The sequence below is a fragment of the Rattus norvegicus genome, chromosome 1, assembly GCF_021556685.1.
Source record: "Rattus norvegicus strain SHRSP/BbbUtx chromosome 1, alternate assembly SHRSP_T2T, whole genome shotgun sequence".
In the NCBI taxonomy this organism is placed as follows: Eukaryota; Metazoa; Chordata; class Mammalia; order Rodentia; family Muridae; genus Rattus; species Rattus norvegicus.
The window spans coordinates 144974046-144995140 of record NC_141534.1 but is presented as its reverse complement, the minus strand read 5'-3'; the positions used below and the strand labels follow the sequence as shown (position 1 = coordinate 144995140).

At 50.5% G+C, this 21095-nt stretch overlaps 1 protein-coding gene across 9 annotated transcripts in view; it reads left to right on the top strand.

Moving 5' to 3' along the window:
• The first annotated feature begins 3286 nt into the window (after positions 1–3286).
• The window catches only part of Ntrk3 (neurotrophic receptor tyrosine kinase 3), a 381715-nt gene continuing 363906 nt past the window's right edge, over positions 3287–21095 (top strand). For 3 of the 9 annotated variants that reach the window (XM_087551663.1, XM_087551655.1, XM_087551665.1), the window contains exons 1-2: positions 4551–4684; positions 4830–5402. In XM_087551663.1, coding sequence (XP_087407789.1) covers positions 5155–5402 — 248 coding nt within the window. In that variant the 5' untranslated portion in view covers positions 4551–4684; positions 4830–5154. 9 annotated transcript variants of the gene reach the window in all.

Below are 21095 nucleotides of genomic sequence, written 5' to 3'. Positions count from 1 at the left end.
TTCTTTTGTCCCCGAAGAAAGGACAGGCAGGAGTGGCCTGGCAACAGTATTCTGCTGAGAAAATCCCTGCACCAAGTGGGGTGGCTCTGGGTGATGTAGGAGGTCTGTTTCACCCGGACTATGGGTCTGACCTTCAGTGTAGGAAAAACAGGCTGCAGGTTTGCCCACACGTCAGCAAAAGAACCACGAAATCTATCAAGGGATCTTCTTCATCTGACAGGCGCCAGAGACAAGGACACGTCCCACCAGCTCAACAGGCGGCTTCACCTCCCTTCGTCTAAGATCTTAGAACTCGAGTCGGGGTCCTGAACGGGGGTGTCCTGTGCTTAATTTTTCTTGCTATGTGTGGGGTTTCTTTGATGCTCAACTTCTCCATCTTCACAGATTCATTTTCAGCACCCAGAGTTGGCTGAAATCCTCTCCCTGGCCTCCGTCTTCGTGAATAGCATTCATTGCATGTTCTCACTCTCCAACCAGACCTCTTGCACAGGCACCTTGATAGCACAAGATGAGGTCTGTCTCTTCCACACAGCTCTTCAGAACAGCAAGCTCTCGGGAGCCCAGGCTTTGCACTCTCTCCTCAGGTGTTCCCTCTAAACTGCCTCTCAGGACCACTGCTCCTTTCCCAGCTTCCACTGAGAAACTGGGTCCAAAATCTGCTCAAGTTAGAAAGCTGGGCAGCATAGCTTCCCGGTTCAGACTGATATCTTAGGAGGAAGGCACAGTGGGTGGAGTCACAATACTTAGGGTCTGGCCTACATCCCAGAAGTATGGCCACTGGCTCAGAAGTCCATTGGAAAAGGGGATGTGGCAAGGGGAAAAGGGTGACCAGTGTGTGTGTGTGTGTGTGTGTGTGTGTGTGTGTGTGTGTGGTGGGGTGAGGGGTGGGAGTCCTAGAAAGCACTGGTTGCTGGGGACAGCATACCATGTCTTTTGCTTCTTAGATTTCTTCTCCTTTCCTAGGTACAGGAACTATGCGCTGCTTTGAATCCTTCCTCAGGAGTTATACCATTCATACATCTGGAGCAGGTTCCTTTAAGAAAGAGACATGTGCTTGATTTTTGAATATATATGCAGGGAGCAGAACCTTTGTGCCCTGTTAGGCAGCCCTATCTGACCTATGTGGTTGGAGACTTCCTTGGAACCTTTGGAAGCCCTTGCATCTGCCTTGCTGTGAAAGCTTTCTGGAGCTTTTACATTTTGTACAGGGAAACAAACAAACAAACAAACTTGGTTCCTTCTTGTCTCTTCTTGGTCAGCGGGGGGATTGGAGGGTTGATGTGCGCTCTGGAGCTTTCTCATTTAGGAAACTCCATCTGGCAGGAGAGAAGATGGGGACAGATTATCCTGATTGGATGCTGAGATGAGTCATATGTCCAGGACACAGAGGCCACATACTGGGAATTTAGGATGATGTGACGAGTCCTTCTTCCTTGTCAGCCAGGACATTCTTAGCAAGACGACAAGATGCCTCAAATGTCCTGGGCACCTGTTGACTGAGAGGAGGGCTTCTATTCCAGGGACTCTGTCCTAGTCCCTTGCCCAATTCTGGCTTACTTTGGCTGCTTTTCTGCGGGTTGTAGGAGCTGCGCTGACAGTGAAAATGTAAAGATCTGCTTTGTGTATGGTGTGTGTGTGTGTGTGTGTGTGTGTGTGTGTGTTCATGTTTATGCACATGTATGTGGGTGTATGTGGAGTCCAGAAGTTAATATCTGTTTTCCTTGATTACTCCCTGCCTTACTTTTTGAGACAGGGTCTCTCACTGAATCTTGCTGGCCAGCTAGTACCAGAGGTCTTCTTGTCTCTACCCCAGCAGTGTACATTGCTAAATCTATTTTTTTTTAAAAAAAAAAATGGGTGCTGAGTCTTCACGCTTGTGTGATCAATACTTTATTGATGACAGACATCTTGCCAGCCCCAAAGTTCTGTTTTTGCAGGCACCCAAGACACTCCATTCTGTTTATTCTAACTGGATGCTAACTCGAACCTACATGGAATCGCTGTTCCTTTCTAAGGTCCCGTCACCCAAGACTCTTGGGGAATCAGAGATGATTCAAGCTGCAGGTCTCTGAAGCTTCCCCTCTCACCTCATGCCTGTCAATCACCTGGGGGAACTTCTTAAAATCTTTGGTTTGGGAAGTCTCTGAAGGGGCCCAGGGAGTTGTGTTATCTGTCACAAGCTTGCAGGGACTATAGATGCCACCAGTTAGAGGGGAGCAGAGATCTGGATCCATGCGGTCATTTCATGGATTTGAAAGCCGAGACCCAGAGTGCTAATCCATTTGTCCATGGTCATGAGTAGAACTCCGCTCGCTCTTCCCACTTGCATAGAAAAAGAGCCTTCCTCCCTTTTAAGCTTTACTTCCTAAGCTGGTTCCCAGCTCCCACAAGACTCTAGCACCTTACCTTCATCCCACCCGACTGTCAAGGATGAAAGACCTCTCGTCCAGTCAGAGTCTCTTGCTTCACAGCCTGAATTTTTCTCTCTGAAGAGGTTTCCAAAGTTTCGCTTGTAAACCTGACTTATGGACAAGATTCTTTCTTTGCAGGGAGTGTTATAAATCATTCTCGTCTTTAAAAATGAGGCGGGGCACACTTTAAGATACAACTCTGCCTTTCTCCTTGTTGGAGTTCTGCTAAACCCACTCAGGCAGTCAGCTTCTCTGTCTCCCCTGGGGTAGTCTGGGAAATGCTTCCTATTTCTCCTCTGCTATCTCCCAAGTTCCAGTGTGTTGGTTACACCTTAGTCTCCCTGCCTCTCAGAGAACCCCAAAGTCACTCAGGATGGCACTTGAAGTGTCAGGGAGATTCCCAGTGGACAAGGACACCAGGGACTGGCCTGTGGCCAGTAGGATCTGGTTTGAGAGTCTAAGGCTGTCTCCACTCTGTCCCCTCCTGCTGGCGGGAGGGCAAAATGCCATTCTGAGGACAAGGCCATCATGGCGACAGGGTGTAAAAGTCTCACTGGGGCAAAAGGAAGGCAGAATGTAATGAGAAGTCGGGGAAACTGCCTTTTATAGGCATGTTCTTTTCTTTTTCTCTTTTCATCCAAGTTTACTCCCAGCAAAAAGTGTTACGGCAAGACATCAGGTTTGTCTGTCGGTGGCACTAGGGGCAGGCTGGTGGCACCGCAATACCCCTTCCCCCATCTTGCCTGCAAGTTGCATGACCTGCATTGGAAACCACAGGGGGGCGGGGGAGAATCCTTTCAGATCCTGGATGCTGTTGAATTCAATGTATTTTGCTTCCTTGCCTGCCCTCACCCAAGCTCGGGGAGGAGAGCGCTGCTTTCTTCTGCGTGTGAATGCTGTAGTGTGTCTGCCTGCTCAGACTCCCCTAACCCTTTCTTCTCCTTTCCCACAGCAAAATCTCAGACTTTCTTAGGAAATAGCTCGCATTTGGCATATTTACATTTGCCTTTTATTTTTAAAACAATCCTATCAAGGCAAAAAACGGGGGATATACTTCTCTCCCGACCAGGTCTAAACTTGCCTCGAAGGCTGCACCTGTTTTGAGCCTCTACCAGGAAGGGGTGTTTGTGGGGGGAGGGAGAGAGGAGGTTCTGTGCCCCCCAAATCATCCGGAGAGAGCAGTCCGCCCGCCCCCTCACCAGGCTGCCAGCTCGGCGCACCCGAGGGCTGAGCCCAAGAAGCTGGCCTCCGACGGTGCTGGCGTGGTGCTTGCCAAAAAATGCCCCTCGCATCTCAATTTCCTGGCCGTTTCTTTCGCTTGCATCGCTCACCCTGGGCTACCTCGGTTCTCCAGCGCAGTCCTGTAGGATCCTTCCCTCCTTCTTCCCTTCTCTGCTCCCTGCTTGCCCAAGGCAGAACCCAAAACGCACCACCAAGAAGGAGCAATGGGCTCGGGAGCACCCAGTGTGGAATGCCCCGCAGTGCCCTCCCAAGCCGAGCCCAGCTCCCGGGACTCTTGGTTACCCATATAAGTGTCATTCAGATCTAGATCTGCACGTCTGCGGCCGATGTCTCTGGCCGCCTCGCTTGGGTTCCTGTGCGCTCCTGTCCCCTCCACTGTCCGCGAGCCCGAGCCCCTCACCCAGGCTGGGGAGCACCCCAGGTCACCTCGGCCACGCTCATTTCGCTTCCTCACGCGGAGGAGATTGCAGCAAAACCGGGCAGCACAAGGGCCAAAAAGTGGAAGGGAGAACGCCTTTCGTGTGGCTCAGCCAGCTTGCCAACTCTTCCCCCCAACGCCGACCCTCGGAATCCCAACTGCAACTTTTCCTTTTCGTCTCGGTTTCCCCTCGGCTGCAACGAGCGGGCGCGGGGCCGCTAGGCGTGGAGCGGGCGGGCAGCGGCGCGGCTCCGGGTGGCGGTACCGGCGAGAGCCTAGAGCCGGCGAGTGGGTGGGTGGGTGGGGAAGCAGGAGGGAGAGGACGGGCGGGGAGAGAGAGGGGTGTGGGGAGGGGAGGGAGGGGGAGATTCCGCTCTCCTGCCTCTCCCAGCCCGGGCGGGGGGCGGGGGGAGGAGGCCGCGAGGAGGGAAGGGAGGAGGGAGGGGAGGAGGGAGGGAGGGAGCCGAGGAAGACGCTCCGATAACCCGTGCGTTTCGTAAGGCTCGGAGCACTTGTACATTTCTGCAGGCGCGTAGCGAGCCATTCGCGGCTGCTGCTGCAGCTCCGACTGCATCTTCCTTCTTCTCCTTCCTCCAGCTCCGCGCGTGTGTATGTGAGTGTGTGCGAGTGTGTTTTGCAGGTGTGTCCGTTTTAATTCTGCCCAGGAGGTGGTACTTGGTGACTTTAGCACCATTTTTTTCTTTTTTTATTATTATTATTTTTGCCTTCCCACCGTCTGTTGTTGCCACCCTGCAAAGTCTCGGAGTCGGAGAGCGCGCCTCGTTTCCAGAGCTCCTGGACCCCGCAAGCCGGCGAGCGCCGAGCCGGCCACCATGCCCCGCAGACCGCGCCACTAGGCGCTCCCCGCGGCTCCCACCCGGCGGCGGCGGCGGTGGCCGCGATGGTTTCCGACGCTGAAGGATTTTGCATCTGATCGTTCGGCGTTTCAAAGGCAGAGGCCCCCTCCCCCTTCCCCCCTCCCTCGCTGTCTTTGTTTCCTTCCCCCCCTGCTCTCCCCACTCCCCCCACCCCACCCCCCTCTCCTCTCCTCCTCCTCCTCTTTTTTAGAAGCAGCGATCGGAGATGGATGTCTCTCTTTGCCCAGCCAAGTGTAGTTTCTGGCGGATTTTCTTGCTGGGAAGCGTCTGGCTGGACTATGTGGGCTCCGTGCTGGCTTGCCCTGCAAATTGTGTCTGCAGCAAGACTGAGATCAATTGCCGGCGGCCGGACGATGGGAACCTCTTTCCCCTCCTGGAAGGGCAGGATTCAGGGAACAGCAATGGGAACGCCAGCATCAACATCACGGACATCTCAAGGAATATCACTTCCATGTAAGTCAGGCGGCCGCTGCCCAACCCGCCCCCCCAACCCCCGCCCCAGCTCCGCGTCTCTCTCTTGCCCGCCCGCGGCCCGGGAACCGGCCCTGCGCTCCCCAGCTCGCCTCTGTTCGCAGCCCGCCGGGTGCGCATCAGGCTCGCCCTGGCTCGGGAGATGCTGTAGGGCTGCGTGTTCCAGGTGACTCCAGCCATAGCCAGGCGTGATCCGATGATACTGATGGGTACCTCTCCCAGGAGAGGACCCTTCCGGGCGGAGTGCACCCGGGGCCCAGCTCCTGTCCCCGCCCCCAACCCTTTGCCGGCTCGTTTCGAGGGTGCGAATTGGGTTCTTTGCCCCCCACTAAATAGCAACAGTTTGGCCACGCTCAAGTGGAATAAAGTAGAGGCGGCTCGGTTTCCTGACAGGCGGTGGCAGATAGCAGCGGCGGAGGCTATCCTTAGCTGAGGAGGGAAGGTGACAGATAGGGACTTAGGGACTGCTTGAGAACCAATTGAGATTGTTTTTTTTAACTGCTACCTTTTGGAGACAACAAAACATGCCAATAAGTAAACAAGTTGGAAGCTGGCTGCTCCTGAGGAGACTTCGGACGTGTTCAGGCCGTCATGGACGCCTACCTCTTTGCTTTTCCTTTCCCCCCCCCCGCCGCCTTCTCCAACCCCATTTTGGGCATTTCCGAGACATCCCCCCCTTTCCCACCCTCATCTGCATCTGGGCGCCTACAGACCCTTTCCTGGCTTGGGCTTCCATAACTGCCCAGGATAATTCTGAGTCAGGCTGATGGAGGAGGAAGAGCGAAGAGGATCTGTGATTTGGGAAGGGGATTTCTTCCACAATTCTGCGGTTCCTTTTTTTCCCCTCAAAAATTGAACTCTGCGTGGCGTTTGGCTCGTTTGCCCCGTCTGAGTGGGACCTGCGGTAGTGGCCTGCTCATTTCTTGTTGTTGTGTTTCTTTGGTAGGGATGGGGCCTGTGAAGGAGTGAAAGGAAGGGCTTGGGTGCTAGGAGTCTCCATAGCCTCTCTTTCATTCTTCAGCCAGGTGACCACCACTCCTCCTACCTCTCTGCCCTGAGAAGGGTGTGGATAGCCCTGGGATGTTCAGAGGAAAGCTCATTGGTTTTTTTGCCCCAGTGTTCCCATCCCTTGGGAACTCCAGGACTGGGTAGGATGGTGGTCAGGCTCCGAGGGAGACATTTAGGGTAGCTCTTTGCCTTGGGGACAGACTAGAGCAAGAAGGGACCCAGTGTGCTGTGGGAACTGCCCTCTCAGTTTCCTCCCCATCTTTGCTCCAGCCACTGCCTCAGGACTACAAAGCCTGGAGGAATTGCAGTCAGGCTCTCCCCTAAGCCACCAGCTCTCTTGGTTTAAGGGAGACAGCTTACACTTTGAGGGAGACGGACAGCCCTGGAAGATGTCTCTGACTCCTGGAGACAAGCCTGGCCCATATCTTAGCTCTGCCTCTCACTCCTTACCACATCCATGCTGGCCAAGGCTGACCAGATAGACAGCAAAGGGGCAAGGGGAGGGGAGAAGAGGACAAGGGAAGAGCCTCTACCGACTTGCAGGCCAGCATCTCTCTGGGAGCAAGATCTGGAGGAAAATTGTCTCAGGGAAGCTAGAAGTGCACCATCTGGGGTCCCTGGGTTGAAGGGATGAGTGGAAAGAGCTTAGTGATCTGTGCTCTGGAGCTGGGCTTGGGGATTTTCAGGATGTGCCCAGGATTGGAGAGTTTGGGAGTCAGTGAGCTGTGTCTGCCTTGTTCTTTGCTCCAAGGATGTGTATATTCCCGGGAACCCTCAGGGAGGCAGGGTTGGTCACAATCAGATAGGCTCTTTATGGTCACGAAGAGGTGTCACACCTCTCAAAATGAGGTTTGGGGAAGCAGTTCTATAGGGAAGAGGAGGATTAGTTGTTTCTGGAAACACTGGTGGGAGGAGGAGATACAGTTGGCCTCTCTTGCTCCTTTCGGGCCTTAGAGAATCCCACAAGAGTGTCTGAGGAGATCTGAGCAGGGATATTGGGAGTCCCTCAGTGTGAATTGGACTCTAGCAGGCCATCAGGACTCTCTCCTGAATCCATCTGACACCAAAGAATGGTGGTAGAGAAGGTCAGAGGTCAGGGGTTGGATGACCCTTCCTCACCCCATCTTCCCCCCCCAGTGTCCTGTTATGTCTGTGTCTGGTATTGACTAAACTCAAGGGCTCAGACTCCCAACCCAGAGGCAGAGAGTCTCAGAAAGGGAAGGAGTCCTGTTCATCCAGGGAAGAGCATGCCCTTGTCCCCCTCCCATCTTACCCTTAAAGACATGGAAGAGTAAGGGGACAGGTGGCCTTTCCCGAGCCTACCATCCGACCCTAGCATTGAATACTAGTCTGTCCAACATATATCCCAGGTCCCCAACCCAAGCCCTACTGGAAGAGGTGGGGCTTAGAGACAGAGGAACACAAGGCAGGAGAGGGTCCAACCCTAGAGTGGCCTGGAAATGTATCCTTCAGATTTATGTTTCTAGAAATACAGGGTCAGGAGGGGGCATTGCCTGTCAGCCTGGAGCTCTGGGCAATGACATGTAGCTGAACAGATTCTAGGCATGAAGAGATGGTATCTTCTCTGGCCCCTCTAAAGCATCCTTCCTCTGAGAGTGAACTCTTTGTTGAGTTTTTAGACAGACAAGGTTTTGTTTCCTTGTGGCCCTAATTCTTGTGGTGGCCATGCCCGTCCAGAGCTTTGGGTAGAAGAGACCCCACCCCCTTGGCTATCTTGTTATTACAAGGAGGAAATCAGCAGCAAGGTATCAAAGGGCAGAAGGGTAGACCTCGTCTCCATCCGGTCATAGTCCAGCTGCTTTTCTGTTCAAAAGGGCAGCCTTGTATTGCTACTGTTGCTCTTAATACACCATAAACTTATCTAGAAGGGTCCATGGGCAGCCACACCCAACTAGGTTCTGACGTCACAAAGGCAGGAGGGTGGTGGCCAAGATGGTGTGTTGTCTAGGCTGCCTCCTTAGGCTGGGCCTAAAAGGTTGTGTTGGCTTGGGATGGTGTGTCCTTTGAGTGGTGGAAAGAAGACGGAGGTAGAGCTGTGGCATCGCTGGGTCAGATGTTCTTGAGATCACTTGCCTGGGCCAGTAAAGACCGTCTGGGGCACTGAGCCGCCATTTGTATATCAGGGTTCCAGGCGTTTGGTGGGTTTTTGTTTCCTTTATTTCCCTTTCCCTTGGAGACGCTCTGCAGGCCGAAGCGGGCATCTGGGGGCTCCGCTCTCTAGGCTTCTAGGCGATTTTAAGGAATGAGGTGGATGACCCAGCCTTGACAAAGGCTGGTAAGAATTAGAATCCTAGCGAAAATATGAACCAGGGCCATAGAGGTTCAGAGGCCCAGGATTGGGGTTAAGCCTGAGAGGGTAGGCAGAGGTGAGATAGGCCTTGGAGGTGCGATTTGAAAGGAAGAGACACTAGACCCTGTATAGAGTTATTTCTAGGATGAAAGCTAGGGTGGTAGACTCCTTTGGTGGCAGGATTTTATACTGAGGCCAGGTTGTTGCTGGATTTCAGTATGTCCCATGACCCAGAATCCTCAGCTTCAGTGTGGCTGGAAGGCTAAGCTTCCATAGTAACCTCTGGGGCCAAGGACATCAGCTCTGAGGCTACCTGAGAACTAAGAACATGGTAGTTTGGGCAAATCCAGGAGACCCCTGGCTAAAGCTTTGAGAGTGCTTTCTGGTGGGCACAGGAGGGTTGATCTGAGTCTGGGGGATTCCTTAGGGTCATGCAGGGTGCCAGCTGCCTTTGCCTTGCCTGAATGTGCTAGCTGACCCTTCCCATCTAGAAAGGATGATGGCCACACTCCAGATGGGTATGTGAGTGTCCATGGCCCTTTCTGTGTATGGCCCTTACCAGTGTCGAGACATTTTCTCTGTGACCTGGGGCCCCCATCTCGGGTTTTCCATTGAGTGGCTCTTGCAGGGCTCATGTGCCTTGGGGGGACAGTGGCAGGCTGGGAATAAGAGAGGAACAATTACAGTGAGTTAGAACCTGGCTTTCCCCATCTGCCTGAGATGTCTTGGAGGGCTGCAGCTACTTTGAGCCTGTAAATCTAACTGGGAATCCAGGCCGTGGGTCAGAGTGTCCCTTCCAACTTGGACGTCTGCCCTCTCAGTGACAGGAAACATCCCCCTGGAGGATTAACCTCTTTTAAGGATCTCTCTGGGAGAATGAGAGTGACCTTGTGATACCGCTAAGAGGTGGGCACCAGGAGAGTCCACACTGGCTGCGATTCACCGTCATTCCCCCATCTTCCTTCAACATGTCTAGAAAAGTCAGGTCAACCAGAACTTACTTGGCAGAGTTTGTGACACAGGATAAATTTTTCAGTAACTGCCTGGACCAAATAGATGGACCTCTAGACCGTTTTTAGGGTCCTTAGCCTTTCCTTAGAGGTTGGGCAACTGACTCTATGACCCACATTCCCAGCCCTGGGCTTAGGCCTAGAGGAGATGTCCTTGCAAAGGTGTCATCCATTTGCTGGAGGGATGCAGTTCCAACTGTGTATGGGAAGATATTAGAACATCTATCGTAAATTATTCTTGCCTCCTATAAGAGGAGATATTTAATATTTAATGTATGGATTAGAGATATCCAAGCATATGATAATTTAATAAATATGAGTGTTTGGGGCTTGTGAGATATATATTTTATTGCTAAATCATGCATAAGCAGAACAACATGGTGCCCTTGTTGCAAGTGGTAGACATTGCATTTGGAGGGGACTGGACAGGAGAGGTGACTTTGGAATTTATTTCTCCAGCTTTCTACTTAGTGCTTTGCTGAAGACATTTGTTAACCAGCATGGATAGGTGGGATATAAGATGGGACATGGCTGAGTGGACCCAGGGGTGGTTCTTTTCTCTATCACAGGTTTCAGTGCTGGTCACACATCCCCCCTCCAGAAGCCAGGCCATCACTCAAATGATGCCGTCTGTAGTGGACGCAGCTCCCCAGAGTTGTCCACCAGGCATTTGTATCACAAGTCCCAGTTTGCAGTTGCTCAGCTGGTTTTTGCAAGAGCTATTTGAGTTGTATAAGCAGGGCTGGTTATCCCCATTTTACAGATTCGTCAAAGAAAAACAAGAGCAGAACTGTAGTCTTAGAGGGTTGAGTTACCATGAAGTTTCCAACAGATAGGACCAGCGGTGTTGGGGGAACTGGCAGCCATTCTTCAGTGCACCCCTACTGGTGCTCTGGTTTCCATGGCTCCATTGTCCTTGGGCTGACCCTCCCTTCAGTTGGGTACCCTGTTGACCTGTTTCCCAAAAGGGAAATATGGAGAACTTTCTGCCAGAAAGCTCTGTTGACCAAAGAGCAGCATTACAGAACCACTCTGCTCTTAGAGACTTGGAAAGGGTAGCTGGCTGTTGTGTGACTGGCTTGGATGGAGACCCTGTCACCCAGATCTGCTGGTGACCCAGTGTGATAGTTAAGCCAGAGTCAATTGTCACTCTCTGAGCCATGCTCTGGACTCTGCTTTGGAAAACAAAAAGAATTGTTGGTAGCTAGTCATGGGTGCAGGCTTCCTTCGGATGGCCTGCCTCATCAAGAGTGACAATTCAAGTGCTTCCCTCCACTGAGAGTTCTCTGGAGTCTTCCTCCACTTGGGGAGGGATCACCACAGTGTTTGCTTCTCCTGTGTGTAAGGTAAGGCTCCCCAGAAGTTGGAGCTGGGGGCCTGGAAGGCTGTAGGCATGACCTTCCTCATGTTCTCAAGGATTCAGGGCCCTGAGAACAAGGGACTCAGCGGGTTACCCAGAGTATTGGTGGCTTCTTTTCTCAGTGGCACTCCCAGGTGCTTGGTGTGACCTCCTGCACTACCCTGCCCCCTGTTTGGGGGAACTTTGTCAAAGCTAGAGCCTCCTCCATTCCCGTGTCTCCCACTGGGGCAATGTTTCCAAATTCAGGGTCCCCAGAGGCAGCAACTATGTGAAAGCTGGCAGCCCTGGGGCTCCTTGGAGCCTGCAGCCCACGCCAATTAGGAATAAACTCAAGGAGCGCTCTGCTGAGCTATTTACAGGGATGGCTGGGGAACGGGGCACTCAGCAGGTCTGGGAGTCCTTTCTCCTGGCTTCAACTTCTGCCTTTGGTGCCTCTGCTTGGCTTGTACCACCACAAAGGCTCGTGTGGTTTAGGGTGGTTGAAGATTTAGGATCCTAACTCCAAGCAGACATCATTAGACTTGAAGATTTGGGCAATTTCTGTCTCCCACTGCTCTTTCTGGCCTGGCTTCTCTCTAGTTGTGGACAAATCCCTTTGCTGCCATGGGCCTTGAGTTCCTTATCTGTGAGGCAGAGATAAGTAACATAGGAGAGCACTGTTAAAACAGTGTCCACGCCACAGCCCGGCGAAGAGAAAACCGTCAACATGTGGTCACTACTAATAAGAGTCAGCTCTGCCGTGTGCTCAGTAAACTGATCACAGTACTAAGTACTAGAAAACTGGTTATTGTAAAGACCAGATAAATGACTATAAGTATCATTTATTCAACACTTAACTGTATACCAGACACTGCTCCAACCCTATGAATTAAATATAAACTAGTCCTGTTTACAGATGGGGAAGCTGAGTCTAAGAAGGACCTTGACTTCATACAGTCTGGCATTTTAAAACATTCTGGCATTTAAATATTAAGGTGATTGTCTTTATCCTTCTGGATGATACGGACACATAATGTATACGATCATATGCCTAGATATACATGTAGGTGAATATATTACTATTATAAGTTAATAGTAAAATAAGAGGCTGGACACGGAGTCAAGGAGGCTCTCAAGGCTTTACTTCATACCCTTCTAGCTTGCTTAGTGAGAACACCCTGGCTGGTATCGCAAGGAAGACTGGTAGGATGTTTGTGAGGGTGGTGTTTATGGAGCAACAGAGCCTCAGACAGACCTCTAATGGAGCCGGAGGCTATGATCTCTCTCTCTCTCTCCCTCCTCTGTTCCCAAAGTACTGACCTTCCTGGAGGCTGTGCCCCACCTTTTTCCCAGGCACCCTTGGCTTCCCCTACATTGTCCTGGCCTCTGAGGTCTCCGGACTCCACAGTAGCCCATGTGCAAGCAGAGTCTGGCAGGGACTCTGGAAGCTGTTTACTGTGAGGTCGACATCCCCTCTCTGGTTTGAAGCCTGATTATGAGGCCAATGTTCCTGATGTTCATGAACAGAGAGAAACTGGATAGGAGAGGAGAAGGCTAGGTAACTTCTCTTAGAGCTTTAGGATATCAGAACTGTCTTTGGATGCAAGCAGAAGGTGTGTGGGAATCTGAAGAGCTGGTCAGTTCTAGTTGGCAGCTGACATTGGGAGTATGATTCCTGAGTGGGGAGTTCTAGGTGTTATTAGGCCTCCATGTTACTGTCTCTGTGAATCAGTGGTCTTCACTTCCTCCAGTCCTTTCCTCTCCCTAGACTTTCCGTGCTTTTTGCCCATAGATGTATCATCTCTCTCCTCTAGTGATAAGCCATGACCATGAGAGATGACAACCACTGTCCCCATGGAGACAGCTTGAGGGTCCTGCAAAAACATTGCTGGGCAAGCCCTATTGCCATTGCCCCATGATTGTATGAACTTGCTACATCATAGAACCTCGCTGGCCCCAGTTTCTACTCTTGCAGTGGGGTTAGCTAACTCATCCTTTCGCGCAGGGTCTCAGGGTATTAAGTGATTAAGTGATGACTGACCTCCTCCTTCACAGGCCCTGTGAAGCATCTATTGCCATGTTAGCTGTTTCCATTTCTGGATGACTGAGAGGACTTGAATTAGGAAAAAGATCAAGACTTTGAGCCATAAATCAGGAAAAGGAGGTGGAGAATCATTTGGACTAGATCCAATTTTTCAGAGGAAGAACTTGGCAGACAGATGAATTGATATGTCCCAGCCCAGTAAGCTAGGAGCGCAAAGCAGACACGGATGCTGGGCCTTGCTTCTCTAGGTCTCCTCCTACTGCCCTTTTGTGTCTGCACCAGAGGCTTAGGGATTGCAGGGGCAGGAAAGATTCGTGAGATTCCCTGGAGAGAGAGAAGGGAGCGGTGAGCGATGTGAGACTCGAAGTCCTAATGCAGGCTTCCTGAAGCAGTACATTGTGCTGTGCGTGCGTATCTGGGGGCGTCTTTATACACGCACAAGTGCCTCTCCTCAGTGTTCCCTGCACATTACGTCTGAGGTTGCTGTAAACAAACCTTAAAGCCGCTGGCTTATTGCTTGCCGAGATCGTCTGTGTGTAGACTCCTGGTGGCCACCAGAGGGCAGCATGATGCACGCGTCGATTCTTGGTGGTTTCACCCAGAGAGAGCTGGAGCTGGGGTAGTGGCAGGTCGATTGCCAGCCTGGGCTTTTGGAGCCTGCCAGGAGTCAGGGCTAAGCTTCTGGCTGGGAGGGCTGCTCTGTAGAGCCGGCTCTACTCTCGTTCTATTTGTGTGGTCTGGGGATGTGAGGCTCCCAACCTGGGTATTTTGGCTTAGCCGGCTCCCTGGGAGGAAGCTGTAGGGAGCCTATGATGGAGGGAACATCCTCTTCTCCCTCATCTCAGTCTCAGAAGCAGCAGGAGGGAGCATAGTTTTGGCTTAAACACTGGAAACGAACTAAAGGGACATATGTTCCTGTCCAGGAAAATCCCAGGCTTGATAGGACACAGAAAGTTAGTAGTGACACTGGAATCAGGGTCTTGGAAGAAGTGAGCTTTACACATACCGTTTGCTCAGGCTGTTGAATCTGCTGGTCAGAGCGCGAGAATAGCTTTTACCTTCCTGCCCTCCAATTCAAGCTTGACAACTACAGAATGCCAAGTAGGTGCTCAGTAAAAGCGGCAGTCTGGTTCTTTCTAGAGGTGGGGAGCTTGGTGGTTTGTGTTAACCCCTCCAGACCTTGGGGGAATGTGCACCAGTGGGTATGAAAACGTCTTGCTAACAGGTCATCAGGTTAGCGGTTGCCTGCTGTGAGACTCATTGGTCCTCCTCTGTTCTAGGCAGATTTGAGCAGGATGTTCGATTTCTTGTGCTCTCCAGTCCCATGGACTTGTTACCAGCACTTGGAAGCTCAATCATCTGCTCTGTGCTGAGCATGAGGGCCTAGGATAGCTCACAGCTGCCTGGCCCAGGGATACAGGCAAAGCCCTCTTTCTAATGAGCCATCTCTGCCCACCAGTTTCTTTTTGAGTAATTTTTCAAGGCCAAGCCACTGAAAAGCAGGAGCGGGTTGAGCATTTACAGCACTCCGAGTGAGCTGAACCCTTTGCACGAATAACCTTGTACACAGGGCAATGACAACGTGGCGTTTCTGATTATGACCTTGCCACTTCTCCGTGGTAACCTGGACTGGCTATTTTATTTTATTTTTCCTCTTTGGCCCTTTGTTTCCTTATATGAAAACGGTGCTGATAAAGAAGAGCCCATTGTTGCTTGTAAGATTGCAGTGAGGACGTGTAAGGCTCTGAAGGCTGTTTTTCTTCCTCTTCCTGTCAGAGCATCCCAGACTGGCATCTTCACAAGCAAGGGTATTTCCATGCCCTTCGTCTGTTCTTCCCACTTCTGGTATTTCCCACAGATTCCTCTCCTCTTAGGGGGTTCTGTTAGAAGAGTTCCCATGCCCCCAGCATTTCTGCTGTTCTTTTCTCTGAGAGGCAGCTCATTGTGGCTTCAGGAGATTTGGACTTTCCTGCCTCTGTTGTCTTTGGACCCAGCCAAGTCCCTCAATAGCTCTGTGACAGAAATTGGGTCAGTTGGGCCGTGAGGTGCCTTTCCTGGGATGGGTACCCAGAGTCTGACTGGTGTGTGGAGCTTGTAGGAGGTGGGGAACAGTAACGATCCAGAGGCTCTGGGAGATAAGGATTAAAGGATGTTGTGAGAGTAGCCAGCACCTAGAACTAGCTGCGGGAGGCAGTAGGAGAGCCACCATGGTGTATGTTTAGGGGGTGGAGGGGACTAAGTAGCAGAAGCATTTGTCTGTCACCTGGACAGGGAACATATGGTTCTTACCATATGCTGGCCTACCAAGTGTCAGAGTGCTCCAGGCAAAGCCTTCCCCATCTCCAGCACCAGGATTTTGGATGACAGAAACCTTTGACCAGGTTAAGTTTGGAGTACCTAGCCTCTGCCAGTATTGTCCCACATGGCTTCATTGCTATCCTTGCCCCATATCATTTGGCATTCACTAGTGGGTTCCATTTTGGTTACTGTAATCAAATTAGCTTGCTAGCCACAGAGAGGACTCCAGGACTTGCCCTAGCAGGAAGAGTTTAGGTCTTCATTGTGGTAGGGAGCAACTCTGAATTCCTTCAGCCCAACCATACCAATCAAGTATATTCGCTTCAGTTCCATGTTAAGCCACAAGAGGGCACTAGACCACGATTTCTGCTGTAGGTGCTATGAAGCCTATTATGATTGCTCTGTTGAGAGAAGTCTACTGCACCTGGTCTCTTCCCAGACACCAGCAACTCTGAGGTCATGGCCAACCAGCCTGATTTAACCACAGCTCACCACCGAGGTTTCAAGGGAGGTCTATTTGTGCAGTGCAAAAAGGTCATTACATTTGGTGTCAAACCCAGGTTTCCAGTTTCGCCCTTCTTGCATGTTTAAATGGTGACTGAAGTTACTTTGTTTCTCTGTGTACCTCCCCCCACCCCCGCCCCAACCTGAAAGGTGAGGTGTTACTAGGAGGTGTGGTTGTGAGAAGATGCCACAGGGATTAAATTGCATGACGTGTGGAAAGTCTGGAACACAGTAGATTCTTAGTGACTAGCCTGTCTTTTTTTCCAGAAGAAGGATAAAGCTAAGTCACAACCTAGAAATCCTGTGGACTTGATGGGGTCATTTTATATGCTTCTTTAACAAATATTCTATGGTTCCTATTCACTGGGGGAGCAGCGCTACCCAGTGGCTGGAATGGAGAACAGCAAGTATTGGGTAGGTATTATTGGAGTAGAAGGGATAGGCTCTCTGGCCAGGAGACATCAGATTCAGAGGATCTATCAATGGGATTGGCACTACTTATATTTCTGACTGCTGTGGATGATTTGCTGAGGCTGTTAGCACGCTGGTAGCTGTTAGTGTTGTTTCTTGCCTAGACCTGTAGGAGGAAGTCACAAATGGACTAACTTAATTGTCAACAATCAATCTTGGCATCTAATTTCAGACCTTTCTTGGTGTTTCCTAGGGTGTCTTTCCCTCTCTCTCTCCCTTTCTCTCTCTTCACTACCTCTCTGTGGTGGATGCTCATATTTTGGGGATGTTTTAATATGTTGGGTTTGCCTTAGCTAAGAGACTGGAGGTCCTGTGGTCAGTGTATCTATCTGAAAAATGGGAGCTGGCCTTGTTGACTAGAGGGCGCTTCTGGGGTGATTGTATGACCTTTGCTTTGTGTGTTCAGGGTGAGGTGGGGTCAAGTAGCAACTGTGTACTGATAACGGCTAAATTTCGGGCCTTGCTGGTGATGCATACAGCCTGGAGGAGGTAGGGGCTGTCTCTCAGCGGAGGAATGGCCCTGAGGCTAGAACAGGGGTATCTCTGGATTCATTCCCCTCTTAGCCTCCTTATGGACGTACCTGACACTCAGGAGGGAACATTGGCAGGCTCAGGAAGTTATTTAATATCAGCTTTGCTCCAGATTGTGTTTCTGACTCCCTGCCACCTCTTAAGTGGCAGTCATTTTAACAAATGTGGTGAGAAGACACCGAGTGGGAAATAACATGAGGGAAGGGAAGAGGGGCAAGGCTATGGTGGGGGAGGGGCAAGGCTATGGTGGGGCGGGGCAAGGCTATGGTGGGGGAGGGGCAAGGTTATGGTGGGGAGGGGCAAGGCTATGGTTGAGAGAGTTATATTTCCTTGGCAGACAACTTGTCTTGAATGCACCCAGGAGGGAGTAGCATGGAGGAGCAAGGGCTCCTCAGTTCTTAGTAGTGAAAGAAGACTGCCAGGAAGTGTCTGGGTTTTAGAATTGAGTGTCTCCCGCTATAGCTCTCCCTCTTTCATGGAAGGTCCTTGTGCTCTATCGGAGCGTCTGGCTCTGTCCTTGGGGTAGATGTGACTGATAGAGATCTTCTTCCCAAGGACAGTTTTCAAAGTACACAGCAGACAAAGAGCTCATGGGGCGTAATGTTGACACTTTGGCCCACTGTGGGCACTGGGCTGTGGGTGGACATAGACAGTGTGGTACCCAGGTGTCTGGCACTGGTCTTGTTGTCCAGACTCTCCTAGCAACTGGACTATGGAAGATGTGGATAGATGTGCTGACAGGGCAAGCGCTGCTCTTCCAGCTGTAGGAAACAGGAAGGAAGGAGTCCAGCTTTTCCCATCCTTAGCTTACGGCACCAGTCACAGCCCTGACACAGTGCTAAGCCCTGGGGTCCAATTTGGTGAAAATAACCATTTTCTCCCCTTGAATCTTAAATTTAGACAGATGATCTGTGGCTGGTTAGAAAGGAGGTTTCATATGATGAAAAAAGTTCAAAGGAAAGTGTGTGTGTGTGTGTGTGTGTGTGTGTGTGTGTGTGTGTGTGTGTGTGTGTGTAAAACTATGGATTCCCAAGGTAGACAGGGAATAGTGTTCCTAAATGGAGATTTAGACATTCTCCACTTGCCTGCCCCAGGTCCCGTGGATGCTTATTATCAGTGTTGTTGTGAGATCTCAGGTTGGTACCTCTTGGCTATAAAGTTCATCCATTGGCTCTGCTGTTACCACAGAAGCCCCATGGAAGACAGGAAGACAGGAAGTTGAGTTCCATTTCTACTGTGTCACTCTCTGTCTATGTGAAACAAAGATTGGGAGACAAGTGGTTTGATTAGAAGGCAATCCCAGGTATCTAGAAGGAGAGAGGGGACATGAGGACACCAAAGACCTGTGTGCTCTTGGGTAGGCAGATGTTCAGTGTGTTTATTAATTCACTTATATCTGGGTATTTACCCAGCCTGGGGGCCTGTGGTGGGCCAGCTGCTTCTGTGGAAGCCATGGAGAAGCAATGCAAGGGACATGTAGACAGTCTGTATTGTCTCTGTTCTTTTACGATATACCAGTTTGAGCATCAACTCTCTAGGTCCTTTGCCTTTACCTCTGGACACTGCCACTTGGGATCTACTTAAAAGGATGAAAGATAACCAGAGGTGGCTTAGAAAATCCTCCCAGACTCTCAGTGCCAAGTTTTTGAAAAGAAAAAAAAATCCATCAGAGGGTGTGTGGTGTCAGAAAACCAGATGGGCGGAGGTGAGCCTGGGTGGGAGGTGTATAGGGCAGAAGGAGGAGACGGGCCTCATGGGCTATTGAACAGTGGGACTCCAGCTTCCTCTCTCAGCACCTGGATACACTCTGTGGCCTGAATGAACCTGACAGCCCCCACCCTCCTCTGCTCCTTGGCCTCAGAGGAACAAATCTCCTGTCCTCCACCTAAGGGTAGTTTTGTGGACTTGTTTCCTATCCTGAAATGACTATTCAGTCTTTCTTGGTCCTGGAGCTCCACCCCAGGGTTGTGACTGCCCCCTACCAGCCCAACTCCTGTCCTTTATACAGTCTGAGCTCCTCTGTCCCGGGGATTTCTGGACAGTCTCCTCCACTCCGTTACCCTTTACTGTGAATCCCTTACCTCTCCAGGGGGTCAGGGGACAGATAATGTTGACATAGCTCCTTCTGTTCTGTCCCTGTAGTGAGCTCCTCGGAGACCTATAAACTAGAGCAGGCTCACTTTATGTTTCCAACTTCTCCAGAAGACTTCTCAGGTTGGTGATGCTGCATGTGCCTGTCCCCAGATGTTGGGACAAGAAAATAGAATTTTCATTGCTTTCTATACTTCTGTGGGCTCTGAGCTCTACTCTCCTCTTACTGGAGAAATCTTCTAGGGAAATTTGAATTCATGCACAGTAAGAGTGACTGTTCCAGGAGCAATTCTAAGGCTAAGGGTGCTTTCAGTTCAAGACCTTCCCATGCCCAGCAGAGGCTTCTGAGACAGATGCTATTCCACCTATACATTCTGCCTCTGTTTAGTTTGTGATCACAAGTGCTTTGAATCTCAGACAGCTTTCAGACATGGGAGTATTTGCATATATATAACGATATATCCTGGGGCTGAGACTCAAGTCTGAACATGAAATACATTTATGTTTCATATATGCCTAACACACATAGCCTGAAGGTTATTTATACTATATTTTTAATAATTTTGTTCAGGAACCAAAGTTTCCTCTTGCAGAATTTTTCACAGCTGGTGTCTGGTTAGTGCTCCAAAAGTCAAAGATTGGAACATTTTATAATTCATATTATAGATTCATAGATGAGGTGCATGTTTGTGTGTGTGTGTGTGTGTGTGTGTGTGTGTACCTCTCTCTCTGTGTGCGTGTGTGTGTGTATCTCTCTCTTTCTCTACCTTTCTCTCTCTCTCTCTCTCTCTCTCTCTCTCTCTCTCTCTGTGTGTGTGTGTGTGTGTGTGTGTGTGTGTGTGTGTGTGTGCAGGATTTCTGATTCCAAACACTGCTTCTGGCCTGAGAATTTCTAGTCTGTGGGAAGACAGACCGCAGGGCCATGGCTACACTTGGAGTGTGACTGTTCACTACTGCGGCTCTCAAGCTATACAGTCTAGAGTGAGCTCAAAGGTGGTTTACATTTTGCATAAGACTTTTATGAATAGTTTCTCAGATTGTTAGAAGTCTTAATGCTGCTCCCTTCAAAGAACACCAGCCCACTTCCTAACAGGTTCTGACAGGATTTTATTATGATACCAGGTTTCTTCTGTTTCTTCCTCCCCTTTGTCTTGTACCTGGATCCAGCTTGACCTGGTCCACATCCACACACCTTTCCTCTCAGGGACTCACACAACCTGAACTCCCATAGACATAGGTGGTCTGGGGTGAGGAATGAAGGAATAATTGTATTTTAAATAATGCCCTTCCTCACTGGGGAAGCAGAGGAAACCACTGTGCCGCCGCTGCTTGCGAGGCTTCGTTGACTCCAAAAGACAAAGAATGGAGTCTTTGCAATTGGAGCCTTTCAGGTTAGAGCACGTCTCTCTGGTGTTGGCCCTCCATGATCACAGGAATCCTGAAGCCCTTGGCCAATCCAATTGACCATTCCTTCTACACTCCCAAGCATTTCCTGTCCAGACTCTTGAGGTTTGGAAGCTTCTCCTGACTAACCAGATCTCGTCTCCCTTCTGCTTACCTGGGCCATTCTCATCACTCCAGCATCACCTTCAAGAATCTTTTTGTTCTCTAGACCCTGGTTTTGGATTATTCCCTCTCTCCAGTCCCAGGAGCACACAGGAAAAGCAGCTGCTATCTGTTGACTGCTTTCTGTGCACCTGGCACAGTAGATAGAGTAGCTCACTTAATCAACACCATAAACACACGTGGGAGGATTGTTCTCATTTTACAGATGAGGAAGTAGGGGCCAAGAGAGATAATACACACTGTTGTGAGGCTACAGGTGTAGATGGCTGAGAAGATTCAGACCCAGGCTCAGTGCACAAGCTGGAGCTCCCACATGTGTCATAGCAGCACATGCAAAGGCAAAGTGGCGGGAAATACGCTGAGGCATCACCAGGAGACATTTGAATCCCGAAGGGAGTCATGTCACAGTCAAATGATGGACTCCTGTCGGAAAGAGTAAACTTGGTCACCCACAGAGTAACAGCAATGTTTCCAAGACAATGCTGATTAAAAACCACTATAT